The sequence below is a fragment of the Rhamphochromis sp. 'chilingali' genome, assembly GCF_963969265.1.
Source record: "Rhamphochromis sp. 'chilingali' genome assembly, chromosome: 19".
Taxonomy (NCBI): domain Eukaryota; kingdom Metazoa; phylum Chordata; class Actinopteri; order Cichliformes; family Cichlidae; genus Rhamphochromis; species Rhamphochromis sp. 'chilingali'.
Window position 1 is genome coordinate 23,666,892 of NC_137946.1, and position 15,449 is coordinate 23,682,340.

General features: G+C 39.4%; 2 protein-coding genes across 3 annotated transcripts in view; both read left to right on the top strand.

The window, feature by feature from the left end:
* Positions 1–2,541, top strand: part of acsl6 (acyl-CoA synthetase long chain family member 6) — a 38,036-nt gene extending 35,495 nt beyond the window's left edge. Inside the window, exon 21 of the mRNA XM_080866116.1 lies at positions 124–2,541. Coding sequence (XP_080722242.1) covers positions 124–264 — 141 coding nt within the window. The 3' untranslated portion in view covers positions 265–2,541. The remainder of the gene's footprint in view (positions 1–123) is intronic.
* Positions 2,542–8,900: 6,359 nt separating this feature from the next.
* The window catches only part of fnip1 (folliculin interacting protein 1), a 41,000-nt gene continuing 34,451 nt past the window's right edge, over positions 8,901–15,449 (top strand). For both annotated transcript variants that reach the window (XM_080866314.1, XM_080866315.1), the window contains exon 1: positions 8,901–9,105. In XM_080866314.1, the coding sequence (XP_080722440.1) occupies positions 9,014–9,105 (92 nt within the window). In that variant the 5' untranslated portion in view covers positions 8,901–9,013. The remainder of the gene's footprint in view (positions 9,106–15,449) is intronic.

The window sequence follows — 15,449 nt, forward strand, 5'->3', positions numbered from 1 at the left end:
CTTGTGATTCCTGCAAGAGTATTGGCTAACAATGCATTTGTGGCTATAAGATGAAGTAAACTTAAGAGCAGTATTTATCTCATTCACCATCATGTTTTTTTCTTTTGTTTTATTCTTCTAAAGGTGAAGAACATCTACATTCACAATGAGATGTTCTCCATTCAAAATGGCCTGCTGACTCCGACGCTAAAGGCTAAAAGACCGGAGCTGAAAGAGTTTTTTAAGGCGAAGATTGATAAGCTCTACAACAGCATCTCTATGTGAAGGCTGGCGGACCTGAGTTTTCTTAAAGCAATCAAACAACAACAACAGACGCTTTGTCCAGCGACCTGCAGTGGGACAAAGATGTGTCACCTGACGCTTAACGTGCTTTCGGAAAGCAAAGCAAAACTGGCCCAACGGTAGATGATTAAAAATGCCTAGATAAAAACAAATTAAAGAAATCAATAAAGCGAAATACAATGCACATTGTCATATGTATTTCCTTTTTATGTACGCATTCACTGTTTCATAATTAATTGAAAACATATTTTAAATCGACACTTAAAAATTTTAGTCCATAAAAAGGAACGTATTTCTTTTTTCGTGTGACATGAATTTCCGTCACAAAACAAAAACAATTTCAGGGTTAGCCAGCAGAGGGCAGCATGGAGTTACCCATAATGAATGTAAAGAATGGTTACTGGGATTTTATAAGGGGGTGAAAGGAAACTTGTTCTTACTACAAATGAAGACGCATCATAAATGCCAAAACTCTCCAATTATTTAGGGTGGAATGACTCAACCGTTTTAGGGGTATGGCAATGTGTTGACTTTATTAGCTAGCATTAGCTGTAGGGATACTGCTACTTACTGTGAATTAAGTTCAATTAATCAGCTGTCAGTTTATTAGGGGACAGGTTAAAAAGCTGGGGGAGAACGTCTTGGCACAATTCACGTGATGTGCTGATAGCTGATTTCTGTATGCATACAGTAAACAATGATTTAAAGGAGGACAACAAGCTAATGCTAGCAGATTCCCACATGGTAGGTAGAGTCTTATTAGTACCTCACTAATACAAATATCAACTGATTAAATTCAAAACCAATGTCTCAGTCAGTTTGACTCACGCCTATTAATTTTAATGTCAGATGGAAAATCATGTCACCGAAAAACTTTCCATTATGTTATTTTAGAGTTTAGTTTTTAACATTGGCTTCTCACATGATTCACACTGTCAGTGAATACAAAAAAAGATAATAATGTCCACGAAATGGTGTGTATTGTACGATGTATTTTTGTTTTCTTTGTTTTAATTGAGGCATTTAAAATCATCCATACATTGCTACCTGCTATTGACCCAAAAACAAATACACCCACTCCCCAGCATCAGAAACTCAGCATCATCATTCCCACTTCCTCAGCTCTTCTTTCCTCTATAAATCTACCAGCCAAACAAAACTCATCTGTTTTACAAGAGTAACACAGTCATACGACAGCAAGTGTGATGTTTTAGTGTATAGTGTAGCTCCAGGAGATGTCAAAATGTACATTAATGCTGACACCTTGTAGAATTGTAATGGATTTCATCCCCAGTGGAAAAAGTTAGATTTTCTTTCAATAAAAAAACGGCGCTAGTAAGGTGGCTGATACACCACCCCGAACAGATACAAGAATTAAAGTTGGGTATAACCCAAATATGGTGCAATTAGATGAAATTACACCCTTCTGTTTGAAAGCAGATTTACAATAATAAGGTTCAGAGAGAGAGCAGCTGCCTTTCAAATCATCGCTGTCCACACTGTCCCATGTAAAGCATCTCATTGTCTGAGCCACACCCAAATTACACTTTGTGTCATGTATCCGCGCACTCATTCATTATGTCAGTTCAACATGGCTGCAGTCAGAGGTTTAGCATGCATGCTCCTTGTTTATGTAAGGGCCGGCGATCTGTAACGGTCATCGAGGTTCAGACTTCTTTCTCACTCATCTTTGCACAAAGAGAATGTCAGGTAAAAGAAAACAAAATATTTAATGCAACACCAGGCCTTGGGGCAATGCATGCAATTTGCCCTGTAATGCTGGGACCATTGGCATTTAACGAGAAAAAAGACAAGCATTTCTTTATGGTCATTAGGAGCCGGTTGTATCTAGCTGCTGACAGCCACAGCTGCAGGTACAGGGCTGTTTCACTTAGAAGAGCCAATGATGAATTCCGCTAGAACAAACATCAACTTTTAAACAAACGATACCATGTTTTTTAAAAAGGTTTACACGTAGAAGTAATGTATTCGCTTTTTAAGTTGATTACCGTCCCAAAGCATAAACAATGCGGATGTACATAAATGAAGACAGCTAGATGTAAGCATATTTATTGAATCAATGGTTTGAATGATTTTTTTTTTCTCTCTTATTGCGTGTAGTGAGATGAACTGTACTTATTTATTTATCTATTCTGCTGTAAAAATGGAATAAGCACCATATCCTGTAATGATCAAGTGCAGCAATCGGGATGAGGGAGGTTGGGGATTAGGACAAGGGCAGTGAAATAAAAAATGTTCTGGAATGATTTTCAACTAGTGTCTTGGTCCTTTTTTAATGATGTTGAATGCAATTTTTTATGTCAGGATGGTAACATGAAAAAAGACTGAACTATCCTCCAGATTAGCAGTGATGAGAGGAACTCATAAAGGACAGTACCAACCACAGTATCAAAATACTCCATTACGTAAAGGAATAGGAGTATTTTAAGCTTAATGCACTTCACAAATCTATTTACACTCATATCAAAATATTATTTTATTTTCTAAAAGGTAAGTAATATTGTTTTTAGATGCAAGAAAGACTGTGTTCCTTTGGCCCTTTGTCACACAATCAATCTTAATATGTGATGAGAACGGCTCTTAAAGAACAGTTGAAAGGAAAGCTGGGAGAGAGCAGGGGGGAAATGCATCAACCCAATGAGCTAAACTAGCACCCGGAATAGTGGTCAAAATGGTTAAAATATCTTGCCAAAGTTCAAACTCAACATCACAATGAGGGCGAAAGGTAATTTAAATGACTTTGAACACGGCATGGTTATTGGTGCCAGGTCTAAGAATGTCAGAAACTGTTCCCTTACTGGGGTTTTCCCACAGAACCGTCTCTAGGGCCTACAGAGACTGGCCTGAAAAACAGAAAATATCCTGCGAGCAGCAGTTATCTGGGGAAATGACTTGTTGATGCCAGAGGTCAGAAGAGAATGGTGAAATTGCTTTGAGCTGATAGAAAGGCAACAGCAACTCAAATAACCACTCACTACAACCAAGGTATGCAGAAGATCATCTCTGAATGTGCAACACACCAAACCTTGATCCAAATTGCTACAATAGCAGAGGACCACAACTGTTGTCACTCTTGTCAGCTAAGAACAGAAAACAGAGGCTAAGATTTGCACAGGCTCACCAAAACTTGAACAATAGTAGATACATGTATGCATCCTGCCTCTGCTGGTGTAATATTAGGGACATTTTCTAAGCACATGTGAGCTCCTTAGTACCATAATTTAAATGCCACAGCATACAGCAGAATTGCTGACAATGTCTATCCCTTTATGACCAGTGTACCGGTCTTCTGGTGGCTCTTTGCAGCAACACGCTACAGTATGTCACAAACCTTTAATCACCTCATGTTTCTTACTGTACTCATATACTTTCCAGCACCTTGCTAAATTTATACCACCAAGAATTAAGGCAATTCTTAAGGCAAAAGAAGAAGCTTAGGGGGCTTTACCTAATGAAGTCTATCAATGCTATGTTAAGCTAGGCTGAGTTCTTTGTGTCCATTTCTGCAAACGAACTTTAAAACTGACCCAATTTTACTATGGCAGGGCAGTGATTTCACTTTTATCGCATCTGTCAAGGCATGGCAAGCATGAAGGTTGACATAAACGCTTACCAAATCTTTCCAGAGTTTCTAAATAGCATGCAAATGCGAATAAATCGCTTCAGTCGTGCGTTAAAAGTGGTGATTAGCAGCTGATCACATATTCTGCAGGTGTGCTTCGTTGCTAAGTAACGCACAGAATGGTCAGGGGACGATAAAGGCAGAACTTGAAGCATTAGATTAAAGACACTCTCTCCTAATTATATTTTTTACTAGTACCATTAGCTGAAGCAGTTTTATAGTGTAGCAGTTCACTGAATGGCAAGTGATTTGGTCTTTAAGTCAGTTTAATTGGAAATGGATCGATACAAGCGCCAGATTAGACTCCGTTGTGACAGTGGATTACCTATCAAACGAGATACACCCGTGAAACCAGCGCTGACCAGACGAGACCGTAAGAAAAACACTGTAATACACATTTTAACGCAGTCTACATTAAAACGTTAAACTTCAGGTGGCTTACTTGTTTATTTAAAAGTTAAAGTTTTAATCTTGGTCTGAGCCTAGTTCTCATTGTGAGGGCAAAAAGGTGTTGGGAAATATATTATGAACACCTTCATGTTTCTTATCTCAGGTTTTAACTGCTTTTCTAAATCTGTTAAATCTACTTAGTGTAAACCTAAGAGGAGATCTAATATATCTATTGATTGTACACTTTTTAAAAAAGTGTAAATAAAGGCAAAGCCATTTTCTGTTCTCATTAAATTGTTCTCTGCATCCATGCTTTCAAACTTTAAGAGCACAGGAAACTTCTATTCCGCAAGCATTATGAAGCTTTTCCAGAAGAACCTGAGAGGGAAGTCACGAATGACTCCACTGTCAAACCAAAGAGCCCAGTATCTGTAAGTGTGCCCAGATGTTTTGTATTCATATAAGATTAACAGTCACTGATATCCAATATTTACTAGCTCACAATTATGGGTGACGAGAAGAAAATATGAAGGAATCTACGTGGAGAAAAAAAACAAGTGAATGTTGATGCTGAAGCCACAAAGAGTCCCCCAATAAACTGGCAAGAAGTTAAAGTGACATGTGCATTTTGTTCTATAGAACACATACATCAGATCATGTGAGAAAAGAGTGAAGAGCAATTATTCAGAAAATGAGGAAATTAGTGTTTGGTTGACGATTTATTTGTTGTAACAGCGCTTCTTGGCGATAAGTCTTATACTCTATTTCCCCTTAAAGGTGCATTGAGGAGCCGAGTATGTGGGTGAACAACCTGCCAAATTTCTCTGCCAGTGCCAGACGGATATATTGCCCTGAAGAATTATTACAACAAAAAAATCCACAACCAAAGACAAATTTGACTGAAGAGTTTAAGTATAAAAAAGCATTAGAATCAGATGCTATAACCTTCAGTCACCAGATTCGTTTTATTTCCTCCCCTTTCTATGCTTATTCTTTTCACACAGGCCAACACTGTACACCATAAATCTACTTTTAGCTTAAGCACTCCTGCATTTACTGAAACTACCAGACACAAAGCAACCTTACCTGCCATTCAGGTGACTGTAGTAGAGGCTCATGAAGGTGATGAAATGTCGGGTAAAGAAGACGAGCAAAGCTTGGCAGTGACGCCAGAAAGCTTCACATTATCTAGCATGGAGACTGCCACAACTTTCAGCTCTGGTGACACAGAGGATGAGGACTTTTTGGACTCTGCAACTTCTAACAATCTTCCCTCTCCAGAGATCTTCAGAAGAGAAAACAAGGGTGTGTCTGAGTGCATTTGTATGTGTACATTTTTGTATGTCCACAGCCACACTTGGTCTCTCACTTTTATTTTTGTCTTGATAGTGGAAACCTTCAATTTTTCCATTGAGGAAGACCTGCTGGATCTCCATTGTCACATAAAAAACTCCACTTTGTTGGATGTCAGCCATGCTGAGAGCATACACATGCATCATCCCCCTAACCTTTCTACCATCCTGGGTAATACTGGGAACAAATCTCAGGCACACTTTAATTTTCTCTCTTTTTTTCAGTTCAATAAATTCCACTTAATTGAACAAAGGTATTAAGAGTATAACTTTATTCATACTCAGTCATGTTTGGTACGTCTTTTTTTTGCAAGCTCCTTAGACTCCATCTGATAATTACATTTAAAATGTTTCTCTTTTAGAAGTAGCAAATGAACAAAAAAAGGAACAGTAACTTTGTTTTTATAGCATATTTTAATGTTCTTAGAAAAAATGCCAAGTATGCTTTAATTAAATGCAGTCTTATTTACATGCGTACCCAAACCATACCTGTGTGTCTGAAAAGGAGTAACTCTGTCTGCAGATGCCTCCACTATTCTTGCTGAAAAGACCTGTGAGATCAGGTAAGTCTTCTCAGTTGAATCTCAAAGCATTTAGTACTTGTGGCTCACGCAATTTAACTGCTTCATTCCTTATTATTTCTTTATCAAGCAACAACAGAGAAGCCGGATCTGCTGCTAAAGTACAAAATGACTCGTTGAAATCAGGTAAAGGTTCTCATTTCATAAGAAACATATCTTCCTTAAGTATTATTCAGAGCATGACTATTATTGCAAACTACGCTTGCCGACCACTTTATTAGGAACGCTTGTTCAATTCCTCACTAAAGCAAATGTATAATCAACCAATCACATAGCATCAACTATGTGCATTTAGGCACTAAGATATGATCATGAAGACCTGCCGAAGTTCAAACTGAGCATCAGAATGGAGAAGAAAGGTAACTTTGAAAGTAGCTTGGTTGTTGGTGCCAAACAGGCTGGTCTGAGTATTTTATAAATTGCTGATCTACTGGGATTTTTCTACTGGGTTTTACAGGAAATTGTCAAAAACAAAGAGGGAATATCGAGTGAGCAGCAGTTCTCTTGGAGAAAATGCTTTGATGCCAGAGGTCAGAGAAAAATGGCCTGACTGCTTTGAACTGATGGGAAGGCAACAGTAAACAAATATTTAGAGCATTGCAACCAAGAGGATCTCTGAATGCAGGGCTCACCAACACTGAGTAAGAGAAGACTGGAGCAATGTTGCCTGGTCTGATGAGCCTCGAGTTTTTCTGCACAGTATTCACAGGCTACAATCAGATTTTGGTGTTAACAAAATAAAAGCATGGATCGACCATGCCTTTTTAGCAGCAGTTCATGCTGCTGGTGGTGGGGGTGGTGTAATGGCATGGAGAATATTTTTCTGGCACATGTGGGCCCCTTAGTACCAAGTGAGTATCATTTAAATACCTGATTTCAGTCTGATAGAGCACCTATGGAATGTGGTGAAACAGGAAATCCACATTATTCATATGCAGCCAACAAATCTGCAGCAACTGTGTGATGCTATCATGTCAATATAGGCCAAATTCTTTGACGAATGTTTCCAGCACCTTATTGAAGTCAAGGAATTTGGGCAGTTCTGGAACCAAAAAGGCGCCCACAACTGTACTAGCAAGGTGTACCTAATGAAGTGCCTGGCAAGTGCATATATTTCATATGTATTTTAAAATCAACTCCACACACAGAAAATAAATAGATATTGTATAATTATTACGACTACTTTTGTGGTTTCTGTCCTAAATTTGCAGACAAAACCTTTAAGAGGAAAACCCCACCAAGAGTAAGAAGTCATCTGCCCATTTATTTACATCTGTTTAAATTTGATATGATGTAGCTCATTTTTATTTTGTTAGAAACAAAAGTAAGAGGGATCACAGCCATGATCAAAATGACTTTTATTCCACAGCTCAGCTACAGAAGACCCATCTTGTGTAAGAAGAAGGTTTCATTCAAAAGTCCTGTAATTGCTGAGACCTTTGATGGAAAATGCATACCAGCCTCAAAGTTAATGACTCCCAGTCTCAACAAGCCATTGCAAATGTCCAGCCCACCTGAGGAGTTGAAGCCTGATGCAGAGATCAGCTCTGAAGAAGAAACATTAGCTCTGACCATGTTGCTAAAAAGGTCTGTCAAAACTAGTCATAAGAAACCCAAGCTCTTTGACTTTGCCACCGACAAGGAGAGAGATACTCTCTTTCAGGTCATGAGAGAAAGATGTGTGAAACTCAGAAGTGTTACTTTATTTCCTTTCACAGCTGTTTAGTGCACCGAACCATCTTTCCTGCCACATTTGAAGCTAGAATAAGAAAACAGAAAACTGTGGCTTTACCCCCTCATCTGGATTAGATTAGTCTAATTGTAGAAAGTCCTATATGAAAATGGTCTGTAACTACTTAAAAGAAGGAGAGAAGAATCTATGGAACAAACTTAAAATAACATTTAAGAACTAATTAAAGAGACATGCTAGACTGGCGTTTATGTTCATATGAAAAAAGTGTGATATGAAATGACCACTAGATGGCACATATGTATTTACCTTTAAAAACCATTGTCTGTCTTGTCCATACAGTGAGCTTTTCCACCTTTAAATATGATATATGTGTGTCTATATATGTGTGTTTTTTGCTTGTTGTGCTTGTCCATATTTGCATTTATTCTCGTGACACGTGTTACTATAGACTTTCTAAATGAATGATTTAAAAGCAAAGTTTAAATGTATAAGATATGTATTTTAAGTATACTCCATCTATATTTATGTATATTTGTCTTTGTCCTCAAAATCTGCATATGTATTTGATTTAGAAAGTGTCTAAAGCAAATAAAAATACATTAAAATGCCTCTTGTGGCGATCCCTCCGTTCTGTTTGAGATGCGTTTCTTACACTTAATCATTTTCTCAACTGTGTCTTTCAATAATATCTGAAGTGTGTGTGTGTGTGTGTGTGTGTGTGTCAAGCCGTTCAGCAGTCGCACTTAGATAATTTTTTAGTGTGAATAAATTTCATGCTGTCACGATCCCCGACAAAACATCAACACAGCGAATCCACTCACCACGTGGTATTTATACCAAAAATATCAGCCAATCGGGTTATTTGTTGTAGCAGCATTGGCGCCCGGTGAGCCAATCAGAATAATGTAGTGGGTTACCAAGCTGTTCCTGTGACTAATGCGTGTCATATGACTGTGACACCCATGGAGACAGTTACAAGGAACAAGATTTCAGAATCAGAATACTTTATTGATTTGGTCGTGGATTTGAAAACGGAAAGAGACTTTCTGTACCGAATTCATTTTGGTACAAGATGCCTCCGACTCTCTTTCAGAAACTTTTTAACAAGAGAAATGCGTTTTCATCGCCGCCCCCGAGGTGTAGCAAAGAGGACCCAGCTTTCAGGTAGCTTATTGTGTGCGTGCGTGTCCGTTTGTGGTTTGTGTGTAGGGTTGTGCGTGTGTACGTTAATAATATTTATGGCTTTCGCTTTGACGTCTGAAAGGAATGACAGTGTATTTGGAGCAACGCTTATATTGAACTCGAGGCACTCTGCAGATGAGCGTTGTGTAGTTTGGCTGATTTGACATCGGTGTTGGAAAAGTGTAGAGTGACGTGAGAGACGTGTTGTGCCTTGTTGGTGCGGTTAGCTACATGCTAATGCTAGCTGTTGGACGTTAGCGAGGCTGCTGCACGCGCTGTCTTGGTGGGACTTGACTCAGCTTGTTAACCATCACTTTTTTGCTCATATAAGTAATTGTTTATGTCAGCTTATAAGTGAAAAACGCTTTATTGTCATCCCGAAGATAGTCAAATGGTGCTTGCAAGTTACAGTAGAAGTATCTCGCTTTCTCTTTGTCTCTCCCTTGCTCCCCCCTCCTCTTTCCCCTTTGTTTCTGTGGTAACAGCATTGTGGCAAGAAAAAACGCACGTGACAGTATTGTCGCGCTCTTTTGTAGCTTATCTTTGGCTGGATCCTGATAACTTGGAGCTAATTAGAAGTAGCATCCCTCGACTTTGCCTCTGTTACTGTACTCTCCACCAGACAACAGAGCAGGACACCGTGGGCTCTTAATGGAAGCACATGTGATCGCTTCATTCGGCCGCTGACGCATCCCATACCGTGCTGCTGTGTCGGTAGACTGTTGATGCACAGTGTTAATTTTACTGAAATAGCGCTACATGGCGTCTGAATATCACCTAACATTGCAGTGATGTTAAATAGACAAGTGGCTGGAGTTTACTTAGAACACCGATGCTTAGAACAAATGCAAGATGGCTTGTAGTGATTATAATATTTCCTGCACGCGTTGCTTGTGTTCCACATCCACTAAAGCAGATAATCATGTCATTTCCCATGTAGCTATAGAAAACATTTATCATTTCCAAACACCAGTGCTCTTTGATATTTACCCTATAAAGATCTGGTCATGTATTTTAAAAATTAAAGGCAAGTTAACGCAGTATTGCGGCGACATGTTGCCCAATACTGTCAGGCTTGCAACTGGGCGTCCTTAGCATATATAATGTTTCCAATCATAATCTTAAAACAAAGTTTTATTTATGTATGGAGTATAAAACCGATGTAAGCTGCATAAGAACTCTAAGGTTACATTCAGCCTGACATGGCAATGAATCATTGAGCTGAATGGGAGTTGATTTGCAGTCTCCCTGTGTATTTTCTCTCACACCCTCAGGGTCAGGTCTGCCACCATTGGAAAAACGTGCTCTAAAGCTTTAAATACACTGGCATTGCACAATGTTTCTCCCACCTTGTCACTCATGGGGAAGATATTTACCTGAAAGCGCATCTCCTTGTGGTGCTGCTTGCACTTTGGTCCATGCCTGAGCCAGAGCACGTTCCACTGTCATAAAGGTGCCCTGCACCCAGTGATATAAATGCAATCTGTGTGTGTGTGCGTGGAGGGGCGGGGGCTGACTGGCATCAATCCCAGAGCAAACAGGCAGGCAGCAGGCTTTTCTGTTAGCTCAGTGGTCAGCTGTGCTCTTCATACCTCTGGCATAAGCTTCCCATTCATCAAGCATGAAATGCTCTAGAGAGGACAGAACTGTGTGGAGACATGGTTGGAGAGGGACACTTGTGTGGTAGCAAGAATAGGCTAAGATGCAGCATTAGGAGTTTCTGCATAAAAGAAAAATGGTTAAAAGGAATTTAAAAAACACTGAGTTGAGGGTCTAAGGGAGGAGAATCTAATGGGACAGGGTGGAACAAATAAGTTGGAGGATGAAGTGGTTAGCAACTGAGCATGCAAAATTAAAAGATGGACAGACCAGAGAATAAAACGTGACTGCAGTCTACTGGCAGAGGTGGCCTGCAGAAATGATGACGTTAACAGTATTCTGAAGTAGAGCAGGGCGATATGACCAAAAAATTTATCACGATATACATTTGAAAATTTGCGATAACGATATAACTGACGATATAATTGACACTAGACAAAATACTTTACAACTCCTCAACTTTATTAGTGCAAAAACCCCCCAAAACATCAACGTATTTTCACTTAAACAGGCAGCTTTTTTAAGTGCATTAAAGTTATATAAAAAATTAACAGTGCAAATGCAAATTCCTTGCTGACAGTTTAACCAAAAGGCATTTCCAGTGGAAATTGGCCGACATATCCTCAGCATAACCATGTTTAATATCCACAAAACTTAAAAAGAGGTTATACACACACAATACGTAATATTATGTTGAAGCACAGTACGTATCACTCCGCGAGGCGCCTGCCTACGATAGCCGTAATGCTCCGACAATCCATCGAGCAGTGCGGCTTTGTAGCTTAGCAAAGTCGTACTGAAACATTTGACAGATTTTCGAGTGCCATGTACCACATAAAATCGTTTCGAGGTCAGTAAACACAACCAGAATTCATACATACACACGGGATTATAATCTGTCGATTTTCAGAAAAATCAAAGGATTGATTTTAAGTGTGCCGTATTTTCCAAATAACACGGTAATAACGACGGCCCGCTAGCATGCTCTTACCAAAAATAGTGCTTTGTTGTGTATCTGACGGATGAAAGCCAAACCAGTTCCACACCACTGAAGTTGGAGCATTTTTACAAACCTGGTTCATCTGTTTCATTCAACGATCCCCTTTCGCTCTTCTCATTCTGTGTCGCCGCCATGTGCGTATGTAAACAAACGCACTGCGCATGCGCGTTTTACCCTTATTCTATCGCGATATTTCATTTTCGTATCGTTGCCCAACATTACACCGGTATTACTGTGAACAGTATGATATGGCCCAGCCCTATTCTGAAGTATTTTTTTAAAAAGCACTGTGTGAGAATTATACCATGAATAAATTTGGCTGGGTAGGATGCTGCAGTCAATTTCAATCAAGACGTTAAAAGAAAATGACCTTAAAAACCTCTGACAGGTTGGGGGGGGAATAAGCAAGCCCAATGTGACACCAGAAATAGCTTTTTTTAGTTTGTACATCAGGCTTATTATTGGCATTTTCCAGTCTATATTTTTTAATATCCAAAAGAGATGAAGTCTTTCCTGTTTTGCAAACCTCTGGCCTGCATACTGCATCACCGACACCATGCACTGCCACACCACTCCACTGTGCCCTCCAGAATACCATAGAGGGCAGTAGTTTGGCTGACCCTGAGAGGAAAGCCTAAAAAGACTCCTGTTTCCCTGGCTGCGGCACCTGACTGGGGACGGCATACTGTACATTACACCAAAAGCCTTTGGCTCATCCTGTAGCCAGTCTGAGACCTGATCATTAGCCAGTAGCTTTGTCCTCCCACTCACACCCAAACTGCTTGTCCTGGCAGCCTGCTGAGGAAACTTCCTACATGACCTGCACTAACAGACAATATACGAGTAAGAGAGTAAAAGCAGATTTACTCAAGTTTGACGTTTTCTGTTTAATATATAGATTCGTGGAATTAAACTTTTTCTATGGTAAACTAGGACTCACCTGTTTCCTTTTCAAGTTGATATAAAATGGTCACAAGTCTAGAAAATATAATAAAACTTTGGTGAATTTAAAATAAATTAAATTAGTACAGTGTATTCATGTAGATTTAGTAAATCATGTTTGACAAGCTTATTCATTACAGCCTGTGAAAATGCATGACGTTGCATTTGCTGGAGTACTACTTTTTTTTTTTTGTTTCTCACACCGTGGAATTTATCTTTAAAAATGTTTTATTTATAGTTTGGGAGAAGTCGTGTCTCAGGTTCCTGATTGGCAAGGCGTCCTTCCTCCATTGCGTACTTTCATAACTCGGTGTGTCATGTGAGGCTTTCATCAATCTCAGGCTGTCATGTTTGTTGAGTGATCACATGGTTACCAAAGTCGCTGGCAAAAAAACCCTAAGCATCTTTGCAAGTGTTGATGAAGATGCACACTTTGTTTTTTTTTTTAAGTAATGCTCTCTTCTCTTTTATCCTGTTGCTGTTTATCTAAAGTTATGAATCAACATGTGATCACTCGTACTGTCTCAACCCTTTTATCGCATCACTATCTTAAAAAATTCCCAGCTTGACTCTAAAATGAAAAACCCATCACAGCGTTTTTATGTATGCTTGTTCTGCTCTGCTCTCTGTTTGATTACTTTCTTTTTAAGCACTCACTGTCGGTAAACTGACATGGATTACTGTGAATGTTATAGCTTTATTTTGCAGGGCTGCTTTCTTCCCTCGGTGCATGCTTGTGTGAATGCTGCAAGCGTGCCAAGGTTCTGTAAAGACAGCGGCTGTCATCGGGTTCCTATCGGGGCTATTTCAAGTGGCCACACTCAGGCTTCTCAGAACTGCAGGGTCATAGTAAGGATATAATTTGATGTTAAAGTTGCAGGGGCATCACACACTTTACAGCGGTGCGCAAACGCGTTTGTATTCGTCACAAACTTTTCAGAATGTGCCCTTTAGCTTGATATTAAATTTCTATTACGCTCTGTGAGCCAAAGGGTCAGTGTCTATTCTACTATTTAAGCACAGTGTAATTATGTCTACATGTGCTACCAGAATGAAAATTATAGCGCCAGAGGTTGTATCAAAATGTTTTTGGCAGTGAAATAGCTGTTCTACATTACCTTTAGTATCCTAGCAGGTTCAGCCGTGAAATCTAAGCAGGGCTATTAAAGATGTACTGGAGGCAAAGGTAGAGAGGCAAGTTTCAGATGGAAGGAATATGCAGAGGGCGGGTAGTGGAAATATTAGACAAAGGATGATCAAGATGGAGGGGCCCAGCAGGTTGAAAAGAAGAAGACCACAGAGGAGCCTTGTGGATACATATATTAAAGGGGGACATTCAGATGGTTGGTGTGACAGAAGAGGATGCAACGGAGAGGGTGAGATGGAGGCAGATGATCCATGGTAACCCACGGATCGAAGAGAAGAAACATAATTTACCAGTTAGAATGTGATAACTCAAACCACAGGTTGAATTAGGAGTTTTAATTGGCCTTCGTGTATCCAGAACATGCGACCTCCCTGCAAACACTGTATGGATCAATCAGCTGTCTGCCATGTGAAGCTCATACTCAGTTTAAGGACCTAAAGGAGTGTCCATACTGAAAGCAGTTCTTGTCGGCTGTAGTTTATAGTTAACAGCTTGTCTCTAATGGACATTCAAGGCTCCACATGCTTAGGTAACCCTCTAATGTCTTTGGTTCTCTGTCGTATGTCAATCAACACTATCCTTTGTTGTCATTGGTAATCGCCTCGCTGGTACCCCTAGCCTCAAAGTTTTATATAATGCTTGCTCAAATTGCGTCACCAGTAGTTGTTTTGTCTGTGGTTGCTTGAAGATAAGGCTTTTATGGTTTCTGGTTACCAAGTCACTGACATTTCCAAATGAATGCTAGGATGATGACTTTACATTTAGCTAGGCCTGCTTATCCTGTGGCGTATACGCATTAAGGAACTCCCTATGTTATTTGCATGGTACAGTGATGAGAGGAGTTATTAGTTTATTTTCTATGACTGATTTGTTGTTTGACATTTCTACTGTATAGCAAGTTTGCATGTGACCTTACCAATACATTACAGATGTACCTGAGAAGATCAGAGAAAATTACATTTGCTTTTTTTTTTTTTACACTGGATACTTGGGGCTGATGCAGAGACACATTTTTGGGTATTGAAATTCTTTTTTATTTGGATCATCATCATCATCATCATCATCATCATCATCATCATCATCATCATCATCATCATTTATTTATTTATTTATATAGCACTTTAAAAACACACCTGGTAGACCAAAGTGCTGTACAATACTAATATGCACATAGTAATAGACATAGCAATAAAGTTAAAAAACAATAAAAAAAAATAAAAATAAAAATGTCAGTTACCCACAGAGTTAAAAGCCAGGGAATAAAAATAGGTTTTTAATAAAGACTTAAAAACTGGCACTGATGCAGCCTGTCTAATATGGAGAGGAAGGTTATTCCAAAGCATTGGCGCGGCAACAGAGAACGCTCGGTCTCCTCTAAGTTTCAGCCGTGACTTTGGGACCGAAAGCAGCAACTGCTCAGCTGACCGAAGGGAACGAGTGGGGACGTGGGGCTTCAACAAATCAGACAAATAAACAGGTGCCAGACCATTTAGAGATTTAAAAGCCAATAAAAGGACTTTAAAACGGATCCTGAATTCAATTGGAAGCCAGTGTAAAGAGGCCAAAATCGGAGTGATGTGATCAAATTTTCTTCTACCAGTTAAAAATCGTGCCGCAGCATTTTGCACTAATTGCAAG